The 27,005-nt window shown below is 43.6% G+C and overlaps 1 protein-coding gene across 1 annotated transcript; it reads right to left on the reverse strand.

Annotated features, from left to right (window-relative positions):
- Positions 1-1,871: 1,871 nt before the first annotated feature.
- On the reverse strand, positions 1,872-26,546 carry PDK4 (pyruvate dehydrogenase kinase 4). Its single transcript, XM_075827736.1, has 12 exons — positions 26,227-26,546; positions 24,574-24,719; positions 19,478-19,619; positions 17,848-17,919; positions 16,466-16,650; positions 15,261-15,350; positions 14,901-14,978; positions 14,399-14,475; positions 11,078-11,176; positions 7,920-8,030; positions 6,592-6,705; positions 1,872-3,960 (listed from the first exon to the last, which is right to left on the reverse strand). The coding sequence occupies exons 2-12, from the start codon at positions 24,689-24,691 to the stop codon at positions 3,829-3,831; spliced, it is 1,218 nt and encodes a 405-aa protein (XP_075683851.1). The 5' UTR covers positions 24,692-24,719; positions 26,227-26,546; the 3' UTR covers positions 1,872-3,828.
- Positions 26,547-27,005: the final 459 nt, after the last annotated feature.

Genomic DNA, 27,005 nt, shown 5'->3' on the forward strand with positions numbered 1-27,005 from the left:
GACACATTGGTAGGTTTTCATACTCATTTCAGGTACGGTCACTGCATCTCGGTTGAGTTCAGGTTAGGACTTTGATTTGGCCAATCCAAAACTTTAAATAGGTTTCTCAGACATTTAGAGGAATTCGTGCTTTTCGATCATGGTCTTGCACAGGGGTATAACTAACTATAGGTGGTACTTAGGTTAGAGACAACCTAGGGCTTGAGGTAGACCAATGGTCATTCTGCGTTTATTACTGTACTGTGACATCACCGTTTACTAGTCCTGTACTGTGACATCACTGTGTTAGTCCTGTACTGTGACATCACCGTTAGTCCTGTACTGTGACATCACCGTTAGTCCTGTACTGTGACATCACCGTTAGTCCTGTACTGTGACATCACCGTTAGTCCTGTACTGTGACATCACCGTTAGTCCTGTACTGTGACATCACCGTTAGTCCTGTACTGTGACATCACCGTTAGTCCTGTACTGTGACATCACCGTTAGTCCTGTACTGTGACATCACCGTTAGTCCTGTACTGTGACATCACCGTTAGTCCTGTACCGTGACATCAGTGTTTATCACGGTTATTATCCCTCTACTGTGACATCACTGTTTACTATGCCGATAAGTATTCCTGAGACATAATTTTTTCAGGGAAGTATATGAAATGCAGAAGTTGCAGTCGCACCTGGGAACCAGTACGTGAAGTGGCGCATTGGTTTCTCTGCCACTTAAGTGGATACCAGTACCACAAACTTCAATTTAAGTTCATAGTCCCATTTACAGATTTTTCAGGGAAGTCTCAGGACCTAAAGTTAAACTTGTGGTCTTATTACATAGCCAAATTACACGAGATGACTGGACATTCTCTCAACAGGACAGTGATGAATTAATATCTAGATCCTAAGGGTATGTTCACACGCAGTAGCAAAATAAGTCTGAAATTACGGAGCTGTTTTCGCCTGAAAACAGCTCCTGATTTTCAGACGTTTTTGCAGCAACTCATGTTTTTCGCGGTGTTCTTTACGGACGTTATTGAAGCTGTTTATCAATGGAGTCAATGAAAAACGGCTCCAAAAACGTCCCAAGAAGTGACATGCACTTGACGCGGGCGTCTTTTTACGCACCGTCTTGAAAGCGACACGTAAAATTACACCTCGTGGGAACAGAACATCGTAAAACCCATTGAAAGCAATGGGCAGATGTTTGTAGGCGTAATGGGAGCAGTTTTTTCAGGCGTAACTCGAGGCGTAAAACGCCCGAATTACGTCTGAAAACTGCGTGTGAACATACCCTCAAAAGGTACAGACTCAGAGGAAAACAGGTAGTCTCTGTCTTATATACAGAATGCCCATCAGCTGCAGCAGTGAAAAGCATAAGGCCTCATTCACATCACTGTAGGTTTTTCTATGGCGCTATTCACACCTAGATTTCCCTACAGCCATATATTTTGTTCCCATGCATTCTGTATTTATCAAGTGTCAATATGGCGTAATGCAGCAACCGGCTAGTTTACATTGGATCTACACAGCAACACAACAGCCATGATTACTGCACGAATACAATCGTATTAAATCCCAGGGCAGTACCGCGGCGCATGTATTCCTTTCGAGCCATGCACTATATATATATATATATATATTCCAACTTCTGCTGCCTCCACTAGGGGAGCTCACTGCACATGGCCCCCATACAGCTCCCACTAAAGTCAATTAAAAAAAAACCTGTATGTGAGCTCCCCCTAGAGGCGGCTGAAGGTAGCCAGAATGTTATGGTTTAACTCTATACTAGAAGTTGGATATTTGGATTTCCAGAACATTATAGCAAAATTTTTTACAATGAACTACATTTATTAAAAATAAGAGACAAACAATTAAGAACTATGTCATTTCAAGTATTTTATTTCTAAGAAACCGCATGACACAAGACAAAGATATTTTACAACACCTGAAGCTTATCATGCAAAATAATGTTATGTCCAGAGCGGAGGCGCAGCACATGAATGAAATAATAAATTAACAAGGGTTTACACACATTTTTATCTTAAAACAATAAAAAGCTCAACAATATATCGGTTGAATAATAAAAAAAAAAATTACATGGCTTTTTTTGTATTTTAGGTTGAGATAAATTGCTCAAACATGAATGGGTTAATGTATATTTAAAGGACATCTCCATTTACTAGTGTCTTCCTCTACCCTCCCTCTCAGGCCGGAAATAGCATGTGACCTACAACCTTTCTTATAACTGCACTTATCCTGCCTGTCTTGATTGTGTTTTTTATCCTGAAGCTACAGGATTTCTAATGCTCTTTGGCTTCCTGGTGTCTGAGTGGGAGGAGTCTAAAACAAGTCTGTGCAGGATCAATAGGTAGTTTGTTGTATAGCAGACATAACGTCCAGTGACCACTTCTCTACAGGTTCTACAGCTACACAAATGGTGGTCACCCAGATAGAGAGTTGAGTGGTTGCTGGGCAACCACGACTAAGAAAGGCTACTAAAGAGTGGTTGGGGGGGGGGGAGGGAGTAGAAGTAACCGTACATTCTGCAAAGTTAACACTATGTGGTTACTGCAGTAGTTAGGCTTGAAACCATGGCCAATAAATCAGTTACTCTATTATTTAAAAAAAAAAAAAAAAAAAAAAAAAGAAGGGGTGTCATTCTCCACGGTTATCAGCCACTCATCTGATTTTTTTTTTTTTTCTTTCAAAGCTGGATTTTTATACATAAAATGAACCTGAAATATAAGATACATAACACCTACATCGTTACCTGATGGGAGACAAAAGTTTATAGCAATAAAAACAAGGAAAAAAATATATATAAAAAAAACTTGTGCTTTTTGAATCTTGTGAAGGACACACAAATGAATTGTGATCAAACCCAATGCGTTTCGCAGTCTAACTTTCCATTGAATGTAGCATGTCTATAAAGTACACGTAACATTCAGTATATACTGTATACGGACTCGCACCATCCAGAAGTGTTACGTGGCTGTAGATGCACCACACGCGTTTTGACATTCAGGAGGTCATTGTTGACAAGATCTACAGCTCCATAATCTAAAATATACTTGAAATATGACTTAAAAAAAACAAAAAACATACAGATCCCATTGGATCGCTCCACACATTTGGTGTTACATTCTCAGGTTTAATATCACCATACTGTGGTGACCAAAATGCGTCAGCCGTCAGTAATACGGCATCAAAGGAACATTTTGGTCGGTTTTGGCAAAAACAGAAAACTCCTTGGTTTTTGTGCTTTTTTTTTTTTTGGTAAATTGGAATTAACAATATACTAAGTAGAATAAGAGGGGTTTATTAAAGAAGGTCTCTTTCCTAATATACAGTATTATGGATGGGAAGAGACGACGGCAATACGGAAGGGGGGGGGGGGTGGGTTTGCTTTTCAACATGCAGTGTGTCCATACAGATTGCTCTATGGATGGGATATGTCCATAGGGACCATATGGGTAAAAGTTCTGGAAAAACGGTGGTCTTCTCAACTGATCCAAATGGATCCTGGTGAAATCTTCACTTTTATAGTTGGGATCTGCAGTGCTCTCTTTGCTTCTTCCATTGAGATCATGAAGGTTCAGTGACACACGTTGATTTTCTGATTTTGACAATGAGGCACCAGAAATGGGAAGGTTTGAAGATCGGTGAAGATATAGAACTACTAGCTACAGAGTTTGGATCAGTGACTGGCTCTCCTTGTTGCGTCCGCCGCCAGCTCCAGCACAGTTCTCCTCTTTCCTCCGGGCAACGTAACACTTGCAGGGTAATAGTCCGGTGCAATTAAGTGCTTGATCCCTTTATTCCTATCTCCTCTGTAAAGTTTCAGAAACTGGCGAGGTTCTTTGGTTCACTGCTGGGAATGCACCAGTCGTCGGCCTCTGTGCATAGCTTATAATGCTTCCAGGCGGACTTGTTGAAGACCGGTAGTCTCTCTATAGATTCTGATGATAGCGCCTACGACAACACAAAGAAATGACATAAAACACGGTTCCTGGAAGGCACTTAAAGGGTATGTTCATCTTTAGAAAACATTTTACAAAGTTAAAATATCGAATTAACCTACATACGTAATGTGTTTACAAAATGTCTCAACTTTTTGTCTTGTACTGAGCCTGTATTATACTCCAGAGCGGCATTCATTATTCTGCTGGTGGAGTCACTGTGTACATACATTACATTATAGATCTAGTACGGATCCTGAGTTACATCCTGTATTATACTCCAGAGCTGCACTCACTATTCTGCTGGTGGAGTCACTGTGTACATACATTACATTACTTATCCTGTACTGATCCCGAGTTACATCCTGTATTATACTCCAGAGCTGCACTCACTATTCTGCTGGTGGAGTCACTGTGCTCATACATTACTTTTCCTGTAATGATCTCAAGCTACAGCCTATATCATATTTCAGAGCTGTATTCACAATTCTGCAGGCTTCAGTGCAGGAATCTCCAAGCATTCCCTTCTGACTCAATGTCTGTACAGAGCTCGCTCTGGTCATCTGCATTGCAGGAAGTCTTGTCACTGTCCAATAATCTTTTGTAGGAGAAACTAATTGTCCCACTGAATTATAAGGGCTCAGCTAAGCTGTAAGGCCTCTTGCACACGACTGTATTTTCGTAATTGCGGATAAAAATACTGATCCATTAATTTTATGGCCCACAGACACCTTCCCATATATTTACGGGAAGGTGTCCAGATCATAGACATGACCCGCAAAAAAATAGGACATGCCCTTTTTTTTTTTTTTAATTTACCGACCGTGCTCCCATAATAGGAGCACGGCCCGCAAAATGCGGGTGACATGGCTACGGCCTTGCGCATGAGGCCTAAGGGAGATGTCGGACAACAAGCTTGCTGACGGTTTCCAATAACAACCAGCACAATTGTGAATGCAGCTCTGGAGTACAATACCCAGGATTAGTACACAATAAGTTAGTAATTCAATGTCACACCACTGTGGGGAAGGGGGGAGCACATTTGACTTACTTTGGATTAAAACCCCCCAAAAAAACGCCAGAATCGCTGTTTATTGGTCACGTCATCTCCCACAAAAAATGGAATAAAAAAAAAAAAAAAAAAAAAAAGTCTCATGTACCCCAAAAAGGCACCAATATAAACTTGCCCCACAAAAAAATAAGCCCTCACACCGCTCAATCGACGGAAAATTAAAATAGTTATGGCTCTCAGAATGTTCCTTGTAAAACAAAGAAAACGTTATAAATTTGGTATCGCTGTAATCGTATTTTCCCGCAGAATAAAGTTAACGCTGTTTTTCCCCACACGGTGAACGCCTTAAAAACAAATATTTTTTTTTTCCGTTTCCCACTACATTATATGGTACAATAAGTGATGCCGTGAAAATCTACAACTCGTCCCGCAAAAATCAAGCCCTCATATGGCAATTTTGATAGAAAAATAAAAAAGCTATGGCTTTACACCCACCGCTATCTAAACGGTGCAGCGATCATCTGATGATTAGTATAGTTTTAAAAAAAGTAAAATATTATGGTTGTCGGCAGCACATCTTGGTGTGTAAACAGGGAGACGCTCTGCCGACATGATGATAACGTGCCGAAGTAACGACCGCTCGTCCCCATCCATAGCTCTGTGTGGCAGGAGCAAACCAGCGCCGATCAATGATGTCTCGTTGATCGGCGCTCGCCGCACCGGCCGATTAAGGGCCGGTGTAAAAGGGCCTTAAGTGGCCAGATACCGGCTGAATCAGGATCAGTTTAGTTTGTTCTTCTTCTCGGCTTGGGTCTTGCATTGTTTTTCTCATATCAGATCCTACAACTGCCAAAGGAAGCAAAGCTAAAGCCGCCGAGTCTGTTCTTCCTCCCTGTGGAGTACATTGTGTTTCATTATATGTGACCGCAAGTACACGGTTAACCCCGAGTGACTTTCACACCACGAGACTGCTGGTCTCTCACAAGATACACGCTTCATTAGCTGTATAAGCCGTACTGGCTACAGAGAGGGCAGGAGAAACATTAAAAGGGATTGTCAAACTTCTAAATCCCATTTCTATACACCCTATAAGGGAATGCTGAGTTAATAGAGGGGGGTCCCCTGTTCATGATCCTCATCTCTTGGTCGGAGTGGAGAGCGGTTACAAAGAGCGTCTCTAGCTCTGGAGGACCTGTCCTGTCCTACATGGCACAGACGACATATTGATATGAATGGACACTGTAGAACTTAATTTCACCTGTGGTGGCGCTGCAGGGAAATCTAACACTTACTGCTAGGTTTCAAAAAGATTTCAGGTGATCGCTAGAGGTCCGAGCCGGGGGCACTTTGTGATCTTCCAATTGCCAAGAGACACACCCTTCTAGGGATTGTCCAAAGCGGAGAACCCCTTTAATGATTATTTTAGCGAATTGCAAAAAAAACAAACAACTTACAATTCCCTAATATACGGCCATGATTGAAATCTCGCCTTTAAACATTGGAGTTAAGCAATTCCCTGATACAATCATTGGAATGGCTCCAAAAGGCAATTTTTGACTTTATTGTACACAAATCTCCGTGAGGTCACAACCAATAAAATGTATTTTATGAATAATAAAATCAATGCGTTACCTTCAGATAAATGACAGCGTCGGTCCCAAAACCCTCCATCGAATGCAGCATTAGATCCCCTTGAAAGTATTTGGCATAAAGTCGAGAAATTGGCAAACCGTATCCAAAACCAGCCTGAAAAAAAAAAATTAATAAAAGATTCAGTTGTATCATTAATGAGATGTAACACACGTTTAGCAGAGCTGAATTTGTTATTTGTTCTTTGGGACTAATTTGTAAAAAAAACGTTATTACCGAACTATTAGAGGATTCAGAGTTAGTAGAGGGGGACCCCACGCTCAGGACCTCTATTTATTAGCCAGAGCATAGTGTCTGGAGAATCCTGGCATGTCCGTGATTTAAATGGAAAGCCTATTGATTTTATTTAGAGCGGTGTAATTCTTCATGTCTCCTTTGGCGGCGCTGCATGGAAATTAAACACTTGTGTCAAGTTCCCTCAAAGATTGGAGCGGATTGTTAGAGGACACTCCTAACAAAAAGGGTTTATCCAAAGTAGACAACTCCTTCAATATACGGATGTGCAGAGCTGAATTTGTCATTAACTTCATTGTTTCTGCGCGGTGATAACTTAAAGGGGTATTCCCACAATACAGTATATGCCATAAATGTGTGATCGATGTGGCTCCCAGCTCTGGGACACGCACTTATTTAGTTATTTTTTTAAATATAAAAAAATAGCTTTATTTAAAAATCAGTTGTCAAATAAAAATATACAATGTACTGTGACAAAGTACAATTAACACCAAACATATTTAGTACCACAGGAGCTTAATGTAAATCAAAGGCTATGACCCTACACTATACACTGCACTACACCAAGATTTCAATAGAGCTATAAGTCATTCATCAGACAGGCAATATGGGGGGGGGGGGTGTTATCTGGTGCAAAAGCGGGAATCGCTTGTACAGAGGTTCTGATTGGCTGTATGATATGCTTCGAAGCAGCTATTAGAAAGTAATTATATTCCTTGTGGAGAGCCAGCTGGTAGGAAGTCTTAAGGGCAATGCTCTCTGGGAAAAAAATATGTAAAATAGCTCTCCTCCAGCTCTTCACTTTACTAAAGAGAAGCAACAATTTAAAAACAGTTCTGTCTACAGGTGGGTGTCTCTGGTTTGACGATCATCCCTAGTCCTGTCAAGGCTCTATAAATATAATTTGACATTGACTTACAGAGTAGCTACCCTTATTTTTATAGCAGAGCTTATTTGCATACTTTTTCCCCCATGAAGCATTGCCCTTAAGACTTTCTATCAGCTGGATCTCCGCAAGGAGAAGCAGTACCTTCCAAGAGCTCAGTTTATCTAATGCTACGTGAGCAGCCGCTTACCAGTGGAGCATTGCGCGAGTTGTCCATCATCGGTCGGGGAGCCGTGGAATACATGTAACTGAATAGACGCTCTATTTTTCTTAAAGGCACACCTCCCCCGTTATCGGAGATCTAAAAAAAAAAAAAAAAAAAAAAAAAAAAAAAAAAAAAAAAAGATGGAGACAAACAATAATATAAGACACATTCCTGCTTAGGGCGGATTCACACGAACGTGAATTGCGTCCGTGCAGGCCGCCTGGTTTTCACGCGGCTCGCATGGACCAATAGAAGTCTATGGGGCAGTACAGACAGTCCGTGCTTTTTGCGCAGCGTTTGTCCACTGCGTAAAAAGCGCGACATATTTAATATCTCAGCGTTTTTCACGCATCACGCACCCATTGAAGTCAATGGGTGCGTGAAAACCACGCATGCTACACGGAAGCACTTCCGTGCGAACTGGCTGTTTCGTGCAACAGCTGTCAAAAGGATGAATGTAAACAGAAAAGCACCACGTGCTTCTGTTTACAAACATCCAAATGGCGTGTCATAATGATGGCGGCTGCGCAAAAACCACGCGGCCGTGCATCATATACTGCAGCCACACGGAGCTGTTAAGTGGCTTTTGTGCAGGCAAAACGCCGCGTGTTTTGCGTGTGCAAAAACGCCACATTCGTCTGAATCAGCCCTTAACCCCTTAATGACCGCCGATACGTCTTTTTACGGCGGTCATTAGTGGGCTTTATTCTAGAGCGCCGCTATTCTACGTCGCTGCTGTAGAATAAAGTAAACAGAGCAGGGAGCCGTGAAATCTCCCTGCTCTCAGAGGCAGCTGAGGGCTGGGGGCGTCCCTGCTCTGCCGGGTGAGATCGATATTAGTATCGATCTCACCCGTTTAACCCTTCAGATGCGGTGCACAATAGCGAGCACCGCATCTGAGTGGTTTTGGAGAGAGGGAGGGAGGGAGCTCCCTCTCATCTCACTGACACCCGGCGATAAAATCGCCGAGTGTCTGTGTCTTCTATGGCAGCCGGGGGTCTAATAAAGACCCCCAGGTCTGCCTGGAGCGAATGCCTGCTAGATCATGCCGCAGGCATGACCTAGCAGATGCCTGTCCGTTTTAAACGGACAGGCAGTAATACACTGCAATACAAAAGTATTGCAGTGTATTATAATAGCGATCGGAGGATAGGGAAGTCCCCTAGTGGGACTAGTAAAAAAGTAAAAAAAGTTTAATAAAGTTAATTAAAAAAAAAAAGTGAAAAAAAAATAAATGAAAAACCCAGCTTTTCCCCTTACAAAATGCTTTACTATTAAAAAAAACTACAATAAAAGCAAAGAAGTTACACATATTTGGTATCGCCGCGTCCGTAACGACCCCGACTATAAAGCTATTACATTATTTAACCCGCACTGTGAACGCCGTAAAAAATAAAATAAAAAACAATGGAAAAATTGCTGTTTTCTGTTAATCCTGACTTTAAAAAAATGTGATAAAAAGTGAACAAAAAGTCGCATCTACTCTCAAATGGTACCAATAAAAACTGCAAGTCGTCCCGCAAAAAACAAGACCTTATACAGCTATGCCGACGCAAAAATAAAAAAAAGTTACAGCTCTTCGAATGTGACAATGGAAAAATGTAAAAAATGGCTTGGACATTAGGGCCCAGAATGCCAGCAGGGGGAAGGGGTTAAAGTGCAGCTAAACGTTTGACAAACTTCTGACATGTCATAAGTTTGGATTGGTGAGGGTCCGAGCACTGAGACCCCCACCAATCGCTAGAACGAAGCAGATGAAGCACTCGTGTGAGCGCTCAGCCGCTTCGTGTCTATTCGGCTTTTTCCGGTAAGCCGATGTATCGGAGTACAGGCCCATAGACTTGGTATTGAGTTCGTACACCGATACATTTATTTCCGGAAAAAGCCGAATAGACACGAAGCGGCTGAGCGATCACACAAAGGCTTCAGCAGCTTCGTTCTAGCGATTGGTGGGGGTCTCACTGCTCGTACCCCCACCAATCCAAACTTCTGACATGTCACTATGACATGTAAGATGTTTGTCAAACGTTTCTCTAAACTTTAAAGAGGACCTGTCACCTCCCCAGACATGTATGTTTTAGTAAATAATTGTATTTCCCATGAAATAACTATTCTATAACCTCTTTTCATCGATCCTCTGTTATTCCTCCTAGACATGAATGAATTGATAACTGGGTGTTACCAGTTGGGGGGGGGGGTGTCTATAAAGACTGACACAGTCCAATCAGGCTGACGGAGTGAGACTATATAAGAACACGCCCCTTTAACAAGTAGAATGGTCACACCCAGTTGTCAATTTATTCATACATTTCTAGGATGAATAACAGAGGATCGATGAAGAGGTTACAGAATTGTTATTTCATTGCAAATACAATTATTTACTAAAACATACATGTCCGGAGTGGTGACAAGTTCTCTAAATTGATGAAAGATTTTTTTAAAGTGCAAGTTACAGACAGACTGATATTTGTGTCTACATTTTCCAGTTTCATACAAGTAAATCTCATTGTATAATAAAAATGATTAGCAATTTTCCAATATGCTCACCATTTCGGATCAATTTCAAGATCTCTGCTTGCCATCAGTAAATACTTGTTTACATTTTGGGGACAATCATGTGCTGCACACACAGGTTTGTGGCTTGTTACAGTGCGTCAGAGCCACCCCTTCTAATAGGTCATTGTAGCGGGAGCAAGTCTGTGTGGGTTTTTAGCATCGTCACGTAGCCAAGAATGTTTTCATTCACTGACAGCAAGATGATATCTTGAAAATCGTTAAGAATAGTCCCGGGTAACGACCGATATAGCTTTGATTACAGCTCCCACAGAGATCAGACAACTTTCCTAGAGTCCTGATTGGTATATCTGCCATTCAGAAGCCTGGGAAAGCTGGATGACCTGTGGTCTGCTTGCCTATGCTATGCCTGCTTGTATCCGGAAATACTGACACTACATCCATCAACATTCATTCTAGACCAGCAGGATCTGGTTACCACATTTATCTCAAATACAAGATATTAGTTCCGGAGATTGCCTCCATCTCCGTTCATTAGTTAAATTGCCCTGATAGATACGCGGTTGTGCAGAGATGCGGGCGAGAGCAGCAGATGGGGTTTGCAATGCGTCATTCTTCCAGGTAGTTACCTTAATAGTCAGGTCCTCATGCCCTAGGACAACATTCACTTTAATGGGTGGCAGAGTAGGACTGGTCTCATGGCTCTCCACGGTGGCGCGCATGGCGTTCTACAGCGAGAAGAAACAAACAGGGAACAACATTGATACAAACGGATTTGTAAGGAAATATATATACACACACACACACACACACACACACACACACACACACACACTATTTTACTCATTTTATCATGATTGATTATCCCACAGACACACATTATTTTAACTCCTTAATGACCGCCCACCGTCTTTTGGCGTCGCTGTAGATCAGGCTGATGAGCGCTCGACCTCTAAGCAGGAGCTGTAACTAACAGCTCCTAATCCTAGAGCAGCCTCCTGAATACAGCTGGAGTCGGAAAACAGTCGGACCCCAGCTGTTTAACCCTTTGATTACCACGGTCCGTGACCGCAGCATGATCAAAAGGGAATTCTCCTCTTTGATCGCATCACCGGGATTCCAGTGATGCGATCAAACACCGGGGAATCCCTCTGTAGTCAGCCCTGGGGACCTACAAAAGGACCCCAGGGCTGTCTGTTCCGTTTGCCGGCTGTTGTGCTGCCCGATCAGCAGCCTGTGTCATAGTGATGCTAGTATATGCTAATACATTACAAGTAAAAAATAAAGTTATAAATAAAGTTATCCCTTAATGGGATTTGAAAAAAAAAAAAAAAAAAAAAAAGGATTATTTTGCATAAAATATATATTTTCTGCCCCTACACTAAATAAAAACAAAAAACCTACACATATTAGGTATCTGCACGACTGTAATAACCTGAAAACTAATCTAAACGGGGTTATTTAGCAGGAAACGTGAATGGGATAAAAAACAAACAAGAAAAACAATGCCAAGAATCGCTTTTTCCTATATTCACGCCAAATTATTTTTTTTTTTACCCCCAAACTGTGGGGAAAAAAAAAAAATACTATTTCTCTCGGATAAAAACAAGGCCTCATATAGCCAGGTCAATGAAAAAATAAAAAAAATTGTCATGGCTGCTCAAAAACAGAGAGGCAAAAACAGAAAAATTAGCTGGTCATTAAGGCCTTTTAAAGGAACAGTGTCACAAAAAAAATTTTTTTTACATCAGTTTGATTTTAGTGTTTTATTAAAAACTTTTATATTTGTGTGTTTGTGCTTTACTTTTTTTTTTTTTTTTCACTTTTTCTTCTCTATGGGGGCTGCCATTTTTTTTTCCATTTCTGTATGTGTCGATTAACGACACAGAGATGGAATACGGCACATACAGTCCCATAGTGAATGCGAACGGGGCCCGTTCCATCCACTATGCTGTACGCCGTCTGTGTGGGAACGGCGCATGCGCCGCTCCCACACAGTCCAAGTTGAACTGTGCGCCGTCCGGCGCCATTTTCCTGTAGACCGGAAGCCGCGGCCGGACAGTAAGATTACTACTTCCGGACTTGTGCACTTGGAGCAGCGGCAGCAGGCGGAGCGGACGGACCGGCGGCGACTGGAGCAGGTAAGTTATTTCTGTGTATGTAAGTGTTTGTGTGTGTTTACTAGTGTATGTTAACCTACTACACGGTGTGTTAGCTCAAAAAATGGCGACACACAGTGTAGGAGGTTTGACCGTTCAATCCCCTCGTTTCTCCCGGCACTAGCCAGGATAAAGGAGGGGGGGATTCTGAGAGCTCACTAGAGCGAGTGAGTTTTCTCAAATTTTGCAGCATAAAGCAATGTGGTTGCTTTACCACATGCAATGCTGCAATTTTGGGAATGGCTCCATCTAGTGACCAGCGCTGGGAAATATTATAAATTAGAATCTAATTTATAATATTTCCTGACTCGTGAAAAAAATTAAAAAAAATTAGAACAATGTTTAATCACCTACACACTAATTGTTTAACTAAAAAAAAAATACATTTTTTTCTAGCGTCACATTCCGTTTAAAGCCCAGTCATTAAGGGGTTAATATGAGAGAAGTGTCTACCAACGCCCCTGTTGTGCCCCTCATCCTAGAGGAATCCAAAAAGTATCCAATACGTGTGATTGCAGAATTAGGGGCACAGTTTGGAAGCCGTAATAGACATTAGATCCGGTTTGTAGAATATATTCTGGATGAAGAGTAGGACAAACATCAGAAAATAATAGTTGAAAGCCTCACTCCACTCACTACAGAGAGCAGAGATCTGGGCAGCGGTAACTGGGGGTCTCCGAAGATTTGTTCCCAATAAATCCGCCCTGTGCGGACCCGGCCTGAGACTTGTAATAAAACCACCAGGGGCATTTCTATTTCTTTGATATGAGATGACCTGAGCTGATCCGTCATTACAAGAAGGAAATGTGCGCGGCGATGCTCTAATTTTAGCCAGCAGCAGCCAATAGAACGAGAGGACAATCTGCTATTAAAAAGGGACGATACACGATACGGGGCGGCCTGTGAAAAATCCCCGGCAGCTGACCGCGTTATCCGAAGCAGCAAGAAATCACATTCATTTACACTGGGGGGGGGTGCACGTCTTAAAAAGGGCCTTCAGACACCGCCTGCTAGGGCTTACGGAGTTGGTGATGGGGGTGACTGGGATTTCCATTTGTACGCAAGAGAACAGAGTTGCTTCAGGATTCAATGGACTTCGTGAAATGTCGCATTTCCCCAAAGCGTTTGGTTCCAATTTTTCGTTTTGAACTTTCTATTAATTTCTATGGAGCAATAATCGTGCCCGAATGCATCCCGCGAAGACGACTCAATGCGCGACTATGGCACGGGGCAGAGACAGAGGTAGCCGTCACCTCCAGCGATACGATGGTCATAGACGCCGCTCCTTCTATAGCTACGGGAGTTGTCTCTTGGTCCGTAACCAGATTAAAAGGGTAACAAAACTTTTAAAAGAAACTTTGGATATTTCATAGTGACATGTTTGAAGTTTTGACCGGTGGGGGTCCGAGCACTGAGCCCCCCACCAATGGCTAAAACGAAGTGACAAAAGCGCTCGGGTGAGCGCGGTGCGGCCTCGTTTCCGATTGGCTTTCCTCGGAGCGGTGTATGGGCTCAATAGAAAGTCTACAAGTCCGTACACCGCTCGCTCAGCTCCATCAGGAACGAAGCGGCTCAGAGCTCACCCCAGCGCTTCTGGCTCTTTGTTTTAGCGATCGGTGGGGGTCTCAGTGCTCGGACCCCCACCGATCAAAACTTCTGACATGTCACTAGGACAGCAAAAGTTTTTGAAATGTTTAGCTTCCCTTTAAGATCCCCATGTTTGCTCTAAGAAATCCCTATACAAAAGTTGGTTCATACACATTCATTCATCATCACCTGTAAGGAACATACCTTAAACAGCTCGAACAGCATATGGTAGAGATGGGAAGGAACGTAGACAATATTTAAGGGCTGCCCAAGAGATTTACCTAAAGGAAGAAAATATTTTCAAAAAAATTATTTAGAGGTAGGACATGTCATGTATATTTATTTTTTATCCTATATTTCTGATACAAAGCTCCAAATACTCTGCACAGAAATTACATTCTAGCTGCCTGCCACTAGAGGGAGTTTACTGCATAATGCGTGATTATGGAGTTTTATGTATAAACAGTATGCAGAGAGCTCCCTCTAGTGGTGGCTGCAGGAACCATGTTATCTTTGAACGATCTCAATGCAGAGGACTTGGAGCTCTGTATTATAAAAACTGAGCCCTGACCACTATAAAGATATACTAAGAAATGTATCAGCACAGAATTTCTTATTGAGTGCAATGTCACCGTTTACATTGTCGTAATAATTATTGTTACTACTATACAGACACACAAAAATAAATGTGTATTTTATAACTTACCGTTCGTCTGTTTGATTATAACTTCAGGGGAAGCTAAATAATACTGGTCACACAGCATCTTGGCGCTCTCAAAGGCGTCTGAAACAGATTCATATTTATTCATTTATTAACATTATTTATATTATCTTTTTTTTTTACATTATTTTGGATGGAATTTGATCCCTGCTCTGAATGATTGTAAAATCTGTATTGGAAACAATTGGCCATTACCCATAACAGAGTCGGGGCAAATATAGCGCTTTGTTATGATGGACCATCCGCCTCCAATCAAATGAATGGCCGCCTAACGCTGTATTTTCCCCTCCTCCACACAATCTGATCTGGGCTCGCGGTTTAAGAATCCAACGTCTTGTCACTTACCGTGTACGACTTCCACGACATCACAGTTTGGGTCGATGCTTCCGATGTGTTTGGGGTGTGCGGGGTTAGTGCCGCCGTCAAACAAAAGAGCTAAAATAAAAAGGGAAACGACGAGAGTTCTCAGCCACAGATACAATCGACTACATATAAAACAGATCAACGACTTCTAGACATGGAGTCGGCAACTTCAACACTCGGTTCCTAATCTCGGAGAAGATTCGTGGAAATGTAAAGGAAGGCAATGGCCTGGATTTCCCGGAAAGCTCAGGGATAGAAAGTGCAAATCAGCCGATTTCGATCACCAGATATAAACTGCGTTGCACTCGGCTCATCCGCATGGAATGCCAACCGGACAAAGTTGTTTTCCTGAACTTTGTTCCCAGCCGCATTGTAAAGTTCAAACGTTTCATGTTTGGTTTAGTTATCCCGAGGCTGCACCGCCACATACCGGCCATATCATCAGGACATATTTAAAGAGCCTTTCCCTTTAAATATAACCCCCTGAATCTTATCGATGGGTGCCAACCAATATTGTCACCATTATGACTCCTGCAGGGGGCGGTCACGCGGCTTTCTCAGTCTCCAGAATGGCAAATCTGCCTAGTTATGCGCCAATACTCTACGCCAGGGATCAGCGACTTTCAGCACTTCCAGCTGTTGTGAAACTACAACTCCCAGCATGCCCTGACAGCCAAAGACTTTATTATTCCCTCCAAAGGCTGTCAGGGAATGCTGGGAATTGTAGTTTTACAGCAGCTGGAGTGCTAAAGGTTGCGAACCCCTGCTCCTTTACTAGATAGGACTGTCGTTCAGGATCCTAGGAAAGCTGGGTGACAACTGCTTTGGGAGCAGTGACGGCAGCAATGTGGGCTGTCACCCAGCTTTCCCGGGAACAGATAACGGCAAAATAGTATCTTGCACAGAAACAAACTGAAAAATAGATTCGTCATACAGGTCGTGGCTCCTTTAAGAACAGAAGCCACGAGTGTAGTGTGAACAGAGCCTTAGGGAATTCCAAGATGGCTGAAAAGTAAGATGAATATCAGCGGTCTATAAATAGAATGCGCCACATTGACCCGATAATTGGACGCCGCGCAGCTTTGACAGATCATTGGTCAATATTTTCCAGCAAAGAAAACATTGAGCGATAGTTTCCATGTATAAAGTAGGTCAGTGGTGACCGAACAGAACGAGCGGATCCTTACTGTGCTGGTTTATCAGCATCCTGATGGAAATGCGGCTCATGTAGAAACGGTCCAGGAAGTACTGGACATTCTGATTGGTCACGGGATCCACTCCGAAGGCCTCCTTGTATTCAATGACTCCCTGGGCCATGGTTGGCACCACGTTGTTGTGGCGATTCCGGATGTTCACCAGCGTCTCTGTAAAACTGAAGGACAAGTCTGTTATATAATAATCTGTAATAATGTATAATCCACGTGTTATTATAGACGGGATAATGTCCCGACTACTGGAAGCTAGAAGAATATTACAAAGCAGGAGCGCTGCAGAACATTTATATCGATCACAAAACGAGGGGACTCCTAATAATGAGGAGAACAATATTCTGCATAACACACCTCAGCTGCTGCAGAACCTCTTTTTAAAAAGTGGGAGATTCAGGTCGACCATCGATTGATATAAAACTCCTTAATCTTTTTCAAAAAGGTCTGCAGCATTGGAGGGGTTTATTATGAGATTCTGCAGCAGCTGAGGCTTCTACCATGAGGTTCTGCAGCAGCTGAGGCATACATCATGAGGTTCTGCAGCAGCTGAGGCATGTACATCATGAGGTTCTGCAGCAGCTGAGGCATGTACATCATGAGGTTCTGCAGCAGCTGAGGCATGTACATCATGAGGTTCTGCAGCAGCTGAGGCATGTACATCATGAGGTTCTGCAGCAGCTGAGGCATGTACATCATGAGGTTCTGCAGCAGCTGAGGCGTACATTGTGAGGTTCTGCAGCAGCGGAGGTGTACATCATGAGGTTCTGCAGCAGCTGAGGCGAACATTGTGAGGTTCTGCAGCAGCTGAGGCGTACATCACGAGGTTCTGCAGCAGCTGAGGCGTACATCATGAGGTTCTGCAGCAGCGGAGGCATGTATTATAATGTTTTGCAGCAGCTGAGACTACTGAATTTCACACATTGCAGCTGCTGAAGAACCTCTTTCTTTACTACACTACAGGTCAGTTAATCAGTGGATGGCACAGAAAGAACTTCCTATAAAAGTGACCTGTGATTTACGGCAAATTCAGTCTGAGATGAGCAGCGTTTGTGTAGCACCGCTTATCTCTGTATAATCGTCAGGTTCAGACAGCAGAATGTGATGTTTGTACAATTATTATTTACAGACAAGTCAATAGAAAATGTCCAGTGTCCTGTATTATAAATATGATTAGAATGGATATCGCGGCACACTGTAACGGTAGAACAGTCGTGGGTAGAACGTTCCGCACATCTCTCCAGGAATACAACGGGTGTTGTTGTATAAACAAGGACTGAGCGCTCCTGGAGGTCACGCACGTATCTGGGACAATCCCTGTCCTCCGGCTACAACCACAGCGAGAGACAAGCGGAGAAACTTACTCAGATAAAACCCGCTGATCTTCCGCGTTCTTTTCCACAAATTCTATTAATTCCATCAAACTCTGAATATACCTGAAGAAACAAAGGAAATAATAACCAGAGCATCGGAAAACAAACATTTATGTTCAGTAATGCTACGGTCCAGCTATCTATCTCTCATAATTATCTATGTCATGTCTGTCCATTCATCCATCTATCTATCTATCTATCTATCTATCTATCTCATATCTATCTATCTATCTATCTATCTCATATCTATCTATCAATCTCATATCTATCTATCTATCTATCTATCAATCTCATATCTATCTATCTATCTATCTATCTCATATCTATCTATCTATCTATCTATCTCATATCTATCTATCTATCTATCTATCTCATATCTATCTATCTATCTATCTATCTCATATCTATCTATCTATCTCATATCTATCTATCTATCTATCTCATATCTATCTATCTATCTATCATCTCATATCTATCTATCTATCTATCTATCTATCTATCTCATATCTATCTATCTATCTCATATCTATCTATCTATCTCATATCTATCTATCTCATATCTATCTCATATCTATCTATCTAATATCTATCAATCTATCTATCTCATATCTATCTATCTATCTATCTCATATCTATCTATCAATCTCATATCTATCTATCTATCTCATATCTATCTATCTATCTATCAATCTCATATCTATCTATCTAATCTCTCATATCTATCTATCAATCTCATATCTATCTATCTCATATCTATCTATCTATCTATCTATCTCATATCTATCAATCTATCTATCTATCTCATATCTATCTATCAATCTCATATCTATCTATCTCATATCTATCTATCTATCTATCTATCTATCTCTCATATCTATCTCTCATATCTATCTATCTATCTACCTCATATCTATCTATCTAATATCTATCTATCTCATATCTCAGATCTATCTCTCGTGCACTTTTTCTGACATCCCCTTAATACAAGTTCCTGATAAATCTAGTTACACATGGCAGAGCATTTATCATCAATAACAATGTTTTATCTTCTGGTACATTGATAATAGTTGTGCCCCCCTGGGTATAATGGCATCACCCGCTCCTTCCTTGTATTATACCAGTTCTTTCATTTAAAAAAAAAAACAGATATCCGGCATGAGACACTATTAGCTTTCACAGAGTCCCTAGAAACGACCCAACTAAGTTCACAAACTGAAGATAAGGAAATGGGAACAAACTGTTCTGTACCAACGGTGCCCGGGGAGGCGCAGCCCGTACCACACAAGTAGGTTTTTTCCTATAAGATGAGCTCCATATCTGGCTGTGACCCCTCTTTACGATTCTGTGCGTCATGGAACAAGTGTTGTAATGCAATGCTTGGAGGGCACGGTGTAATGGGCACATATAATGGGTACACATACAGTGCCATGTTTTCTCCGTATCGAAATGTAGCTTTTCAATGGTTTTTTAACATGATGTCTAAAGGTGCCCACACACATTAGATGAAAGTCAGGTGAACACGACGATTTCCGTGGTATCCAATGTGTAAATTGCTGATCTTATTCCAATGAGGCGGAATACACCGGCTGCGTTACGTTTCTCAGCACAGGACGGTACTTACCAGCTTTGGACGAGTTGTACTGACGGAGTTCCCAGTAAAGGATCCGGGAGGATGTAGATCTCTCTCATGATATTTGCCAGCCTGACAGGAAGCTCCTGACGCAGGAAAACAAAAGAGGTCTTCTCACAGCCATTGGCGGACCCTAAAAAAAAAAAAAAAAAAAAAAAAAATTGTTACAATTTTTCGAATATATAATAAAATGTATAAAGTTCTGCTTTACAAAAAAATAAGAAAAATCTGAACAAGCCGTGGACCAGCAGTGGCCGCTGCAAAAAACGCTAAATGTGTCGGGTCCGACAGAGCGACTCTCAGTTCTGGTACATGGAGAGGGGTCCGGAGCGGAAGATCCCCTCCCCCTTTATGACGTCCATAAGGAAATTGTAAAAAGTGCAACTCCATAACATATTAGAGTGGAACTGCCCTAAAAATACAAGTAATGGAAGAAATGATGCGATTCCTGACCCCAGAGAAACGCGGCAGCATCTGACCTCCGCTTGGTTAGGTAGCGCCCTTCCCCCGCCCTTCGCTACGCCGGTTCTGTGGAGTTATAAATCCCGGTATTACTAAATAACGGAGAATACAAACATATTTTGCATCTTCCAAATCCATGGTCAGTCGGAGATCAGCAGATAACGGCTCCTGACGGCACAGTGACGATCTGATAAGCGGCTGCCAATACATTTGCACCGCACTTGAACTGTGCTCTCCGTTATCGGAGGTCGGTCCTTGCACTATTGAACCCCAACCGCTGACAAACAGTAGAAGGAGCATTGACTGTATCTGCGGACATTACTACTGTATGACATTAAACATAACCCAAAATCACTGGTCACCAAACTAGGAAACTACAACTCCCAGCAATAACTTATGGCCGCCATCACCACCCAGCTTTCCATAGACACTGAATACATCTGCATGGTTACCCTCCTTCCGGCTCCTTCTTTTCTTAGTGTGTCAGTCTTCACCGTAGCTCTGGAATTCTATTCATGAACCGATCTATAGGATTCATATCATGGCACCCTTCCTTGAAAACGTATTTGGACAATGGGAACCGGAGATCCCTGATGCTTAAACAGTTTTCAACCAGCTGCTGTAATACTACAACTCCCAGCATGCCTTGACAGTCTGTGGTATGCTGCGAGTTGTACTTTTATAAAAGTTGGAGAGACACACAGGTTGCAGACCACTGATCGTGAAGATGCTTTAGGCATAAAAGTCGCCGATAAGCAGCTAATCCAGTAACTACAACTCCCAGCAAGCCCAAAGCCGCAGGTAGACCACGTTCCCATTGAGCAAAAAAACCTAGTGAGTTGTATAATTAAGAATAGAACTAGTGGGAGCAGCCGGCGGTCAGGGCAATCTAGGACCTGTGGGCTGGAGGTTGAGGATGGCTATCAGAGCCTGTTGAGAGTTATAGTTTCCCCCGCAGTTAGAAAGACTCAGGCTGCAGACCGCTGCCCAAAATAAAGGAGCAAACAGGACTAAATATACAACGAAAAACACATCAATCTGAAAAGTTCAGCAGCTGCCAAGTACATCGGCTGCGCTCCCTCCAAGAACCCTGGAAAACTGCTGGAGCAACGTCAAGTCATTCCCCAGACACGAGGCTTCGAAGAAACTGGAAAACAACAACATCTAGAACGGACCGGCCATTTACGCCAAAGAAAAATCGCCACCGGCAAAAAGTCCTTGAGTCCGGAAGATCTGTGTCTGGGAAAGCTGGGTGACGACCAACATAGTGGCCATCACAAGGAGTCGTCACCTGAACGGCAAACCTTCCCAGTGATATATTATCAACACATTGCATCAGCGGTAATGATGGCCACGTGCGTTGTCACCCAGCTTTCCCAGAATCAGAACAACTAAAGGACGACTCAAGGACTTTATCTTTACCTGCCGTTCTCGGATTGGTGGGGCAAATAATCCACGTCCATGATGACTGCGACATCGACGACCCTTTTTTCAATATGTAAATACAAGATATTTACACGAGAACCGGAACCAGACTCCGAAAAAGAAACCCGGAGGCGGCTGCACAACACGGGGCGGCTCATGATCGCTTACATAAAGAACGGAGATGGTTGATTTGGCCAATCCATACGCTTCATTTACCCCCCCTGGGGGCGCAGGAAGGAGAAGAGAATGGCCTGTGGGTGACCGCACAAAATCTAAGACATCAGGAAGCCGTCGCCCCTACAATTAACCGAAATCAATGGCCATCTGTGCTGTCCAGCTGTTGTGAAACTACAACCCCCAGCGTGCCCTGAACCCAAATGAAGACTCCTTTATGTTTCCATCAAATAGTACAGTGCTCTGCAACAAGCTGTAAAAAAAAATAAAAAATGGTTGTGCGTCTACTGCAATTTTGATGAGATCAATTGTCAAAGTTGCATGAAGACGCACAAATGACTACGCAAAAGACGTATAGAGCCAGGTGTGCCAAGCTAGTCATCGCATAGCCCGGGCTAGACTAGAAATTGAGTTGTGTGATCCCAGCCAGAGGTGGTAAACCCCCGTAAACAAAAAAAAAAAAAAAAAAAAAAATCGGCAGCAGAACGCCTCCAAACATCTGCCCATTGATTTCAATGGGAAAAAAAAACGGCGTTTCATCCCGACGGGTCGTTTTTTTACGCGGCAGTTTAAAAAAACGGCCCGTAAAAAAACGCCCCATAAAAAACAGTGCAGGTCACTTCTTAAGCAGTTTTTCATTGGGTCAATAGAAAAACAGCTCCAAAAACAGCAGCAAAAAAACACTTGTGATTTTTAAATACGGCTGAAAATTAGAGGCGGTTTTCCCTTGAAAACCGCTCCATATTGTACAGCTGTTTTTAGTTTAGCGTGTGAACATAACCCAAGGGGACAATAAAGGAGAAATATTTACGGATGACCCCAGAGTATTATGAGGTCATTTCCGTTTTCTTGTAGTAAATTGCAAGAAAAACAACAACCCAGGAAAGGTCTAGTTGTATTTGCAGCCGCCCGTGTGTACACAGTGAAGGTATGCACAGATAGCAGAGGTAGAACAACATGTTTACTCCACAAGAAGTGGAAAAAAAAAAAAAAAAAGGGAGAGCAGAGGACGAATCTGGTGGAAAACAACTGGAAAGCTGACACAGCGACAATGAGATCCTCCAGTCCACCCGCCCCGCCCCAAAGAGATACATCATTATATACTAGTATAAAAGTACGGTCTTATAGTGCAGCGGAGAAATATTAAAAAAAAAAAAAAAAAAAAAGGAAAAATCGCTCACATGGCAATTCCATAATATAATACAACTACTCCAATCCCGCAAGATTCCAAGTACATCCCCCCCCCCAGACTATAGAAATTATATTATGGGATTGCTATTTCAGGAAAACCAAGCCGAAATTTGACAACTTATAATAGGGCTGCAGAGTTATCAGAGGAGCGGCCGATATCAGATGGACGGAAATGTTCAGAACCCGGAGATATGAGAGGAAGTAGTGATCGTGGCGGAGAAGGAAGATTTTGATACTTGCATGGAGTGAATTCATGGTAGAACATCCCCTCGCCCCACATTAGAATGGCTGATAACAGGGAGCAATAGTGTTTTTTTGGTAACGGCTAGTAGACATAGGATAGACTTTAGTTTCACCGTTTAGCGAGCGTCAGCAAAGATCTTCGCCAGGACGCGCTCCGTTGAGAGTTTATTTAGGGTCGTGGTTAAGTCGTAGTAAATGATGTGTTACACACGGAGGAAACGTGAAGTGCTATTTAAAGGGAAACTCTGCTACACTGAAACGCTGATCTCGGCAACCACAAGTCACGGGACAGACCAACCCTGCTATATACATACTGGCCAACTCTCTGTATAAGGGGGTAGTAGTCTGGTCCGGTGTCTATATAAGGGGGTAGTAGTCTGGTCTGGGGTCTGTATAAGGGGATAGTAGTCCGGTCTGGGGTCTGTATAAGGGGATAGTAGTCCGGTCTGGGGTCTGTATAAGGGGATAGTAGTCTGGCCTGGACTGGGGTCTGTATAAGGGGATAGTAGTCTGGTCTGGGGTCTGTATAAGGGGATAGTAGTCTGGTCTGGGGTCTGTATAAGGGGATTGTAGTCTGGTCCGGGGTCTGTATAAGGGGATTGTAGTCTGGTCTGGGGTCTGTATAAGGGGATAGTAGTCTGGTCTGGGGTCTGTATAAGGGGATAGTAGTCTGGTCTGGGGTCTGTATAAGGGGATAGTAGTCTGGTCTGGGGTCTGTATAAGGGGATAGTAGTCTGGTCTGGGGTCTGTATAAGGGGATAGTAGTCCGGTCTGGGGTCTGTATAAGGGGATAGTTGCCTGGTCTGGGGTCTGTATGTCTGAAGAGGCCTGCAGAACAGCTCCATTAGTCGCGGGAACGGGGCCAGCGGAGTACAAGTTTTTGATTTGTTTGGGGGACACCATCTACAATGGGGGCACGGTATGTGTGGCTCGATCTACAGGGGGGGGCACGGTGTGTGTAGCACGGTCTACAGGGGGGCACGGTGTGTGTGGCACGGTCTACAGGGGGGCACGGTGTGTGTGGCACGGTCTACAGGGGAGCATGGTGTGTGTGTGGCACGGTCTACAGGGGAGCACTGTCTATAGGGGAGCACGGTGTGTGTGGCACTGTCTATAGGGGAGCACGGTGTGTGTGGCACTGTCTACAGGGGAGCACGGTGTGTGTGGCACGGTCTACAGGGGAGCACGGTGTGTGTGGCACGGTCTACAGGGGAGCATGGTGTGTGTGGCACGGTGTGTGTAGCACTGTCTATAGGGGAGCACGGTGTGTGTGGCACTGTCTATAGGGGAGCACGGTGTGTGTGGCACGGTCTACAGGGGAGCACGGTGTGTGTGGCACGGTCTACAAATCTTTACTACTGGTGTTCAGCTCGGACCTTCACCTGACGACAGACCCCGGTATGTGGACCTTTTCCTTAAAGAGACAGTTGAAGGGAATTGCTTCTACATTCAGCAATTGTGTTAATGAATGTAAAAATTGTAATTCCCAAATAACCCTGTTAGCCATATGGGGAATGCTGGCACATGTAGTCCCACACACCTCTGGAAACCCAAGCGCGCCTATTACTAGAGAGAGTCAAGAAAGCACTTACCAAAGTCAATGAACTGCTTCATGGAGAGAGGCGATGGCGAGTAGCGGCTGAACCTCTCAATCTGTTTAGGGGCATTGGCCAATGCGGCATTTTTCAGCAGGAACCTGGCAAACTTCATGTTGGCGCAGGGAGACGAGCGTCTTTACCTAGATCGGAGAACAACATCATAAGTAACTGCGTCAAGAACAAACAGCCGCATTGAGATTCATCCAGATCAGATGCAAATTGGGGCCATGTTCCTTTAATTGATGCCAGGGTGGTAAACAAACTTTGTGCCCCTTCATGGCAACCGGATGGGCAATACTCAAAAGTTAATAGGGTGCGACGTCCCACGTCATATTTGTTCTGGTACCGGATTCCAGCTCACCGCAGATAATAATTAATGGCACATTGGGGCATGTCCTCATGCTGGCATCAGCGGGTGATTGAGAAAGTGTCAATTAATGCTCCACAACTAGAAGTTATGTAATACAGCAAGTCAAACACAGAACAGGGCAAAGTATAAAAACCAACAGGCAAATAGTGCCAGTCAGGGATAGACTGGGTAAACAAGGGGGACGAGGTGGGCAGTGCCAGGGACTATGAAAACTTTATAGGACTGCATCCTGGTATATATGGCATGACTAGCTGGTCAGTTCTAGGTGACCATGAATGATGGGCATCTGTCCCCCTGTACCACCATGGGTAATGCGGGATGTCAACCAGTCAAACCCCAAACGATCTACTGGGTACTGCCACTCTATACTGGGGTGGTTGGCATATAACTGGCACACTGCAGGATAATAAAGGGGTTTTCTTGTATTATGAAAGGTTCTGCCCCTTTCTAATATTCCTTGTGTTTCCATTTCTCATTATTTTCAAGATCTCTGTTTGCCATCAGTGAATATAAACGTTATTTACATCCAGAGACTAGAAAGTCACCCCTCCAGACCTAATACATCTCACAGCTGAAGGTTTGTTACCATTGTATCCAGTCTACATAACCTTGGTCTAGACTCTAAGCCGATACATTTTACCTGCATCGATACATTGTAACAAACTATTGTTGCTGATGTGTTAGGATTGTACAGACTGGATACAATAGTAACAAACCCTCAGCTGTTTTAAGCAGGACTAACTCAGGACTTTTTTTAGGCTCTGGATCGAAACAAGCATATTCCTAGTCGCTGACAGCAAGCAGAGATCTCGAAAACGATGCGGAATTAAAACACAAAGTATATTAAAAAGTTGCTGAACTTTTCATTACACTTCTTTATGGTGACAGAACTACAAGTTCCCAAATGCCCAGTCAGGCTTACAGGGCAGGAAGGTACTTGTAGTTCCACACGATGAGGCAACTGGGTAAAGGGGTGCCCAATCCGCAATATCTTGACCCCAAATAGGGCACTCAGCACTTAGGGGGTCCATTGAATATTGGGGTGCTCGGCACTTTAGCAGTGGCATGGTGTCTTGTGTTGCATCATGCAGCCCTGGAGGGTGTTGCGGGGTCACCTCTGACCTGGGGGTGTTGCGGGGTCACCTCTGACCTGGGGGTGTTACGGGGTCACCTCTGACCTGGGGAACATAAGCATTTAACCATGCAGAGACCTGATGACCAGATCAGTGGGCACAATGTGATTCATCATGTAGTCAGCCCTTTCTTGGGTCACTTACCTCTTACAATGCCCTGCAGCCCTCTGTCACTGCAGCAGATGAATGGAGGGTCAGTGTCCAGATATTGCAGCAGGTTTCACTGCTAGAGTGTCAGCTCTGCGGGCTCCGGACCTCCCTGCAGGTCACAATGCAGCTGATCCTCAGTATGACGCAACCTGATGGCAGGATTAGCACTTAAAGGGATGTTCCGCTGCTCAATGCGCAAGCCGAAATTATAATGTCCGCCCTTTAGTGCCACCTAATGCACCAGTCTACGGCTCCGATTGGCACCACTGCCCGATTGCCATCCACTTCTCACTGAGGACTCCTTTGCAGCCACTCGCTCTTATCATTCAGCTCAGAAAGGCGGAGCCGGCAGAACAGAATCCAGCCCACTCCAGTGACTGACAGCTTATCCCTCCAATCAGTGACAGACCTTGTTTACACTCATTCGGTTCCTAGAGGCGGATCTCTTGGAAACACCCCGCCCCTCAAAAGCGGGACGTCCAATCAGAGGGAGACAGTGAGAAAACCGTTCTTGGGACTGAAGAACGGAACAAACAAGTACAAGACGTGGGGGTCGCCAGGAGTGGGCGGGGCTGAAAGGAGATGTTGCCAGGCACAGTACAAGCATCGAGGCATCTGATTGGGTCATGAGTTAACCCCGTCAGTGCCATGAGCAGGGTGTGCTGCTGTTGTTGCTGCGTCAAGTAGTGACTGCAGTGCGCCCCCCTATAGTACAGACTGTGCCCTTCACTGCAGTGCGCCCCCCTATAGTACAGACTGCAGTGACCCCCAAC

This window comes from Rhinoderma darwinii, chromosome 5, assembly GCF_050947455.1.
Source record: "Rhinoderma darwinii isolate aRhiDar2 chromosome 5, aRhiDar2.hap1, whole genome shotgun sequence".
NCBI classification, from domain to species: Eukaryota; Metazoa; Chordata; class Amphibia; order Anura; family Rhinodermatidae; genus Rhinoderma; species Rhinoderma darwinii.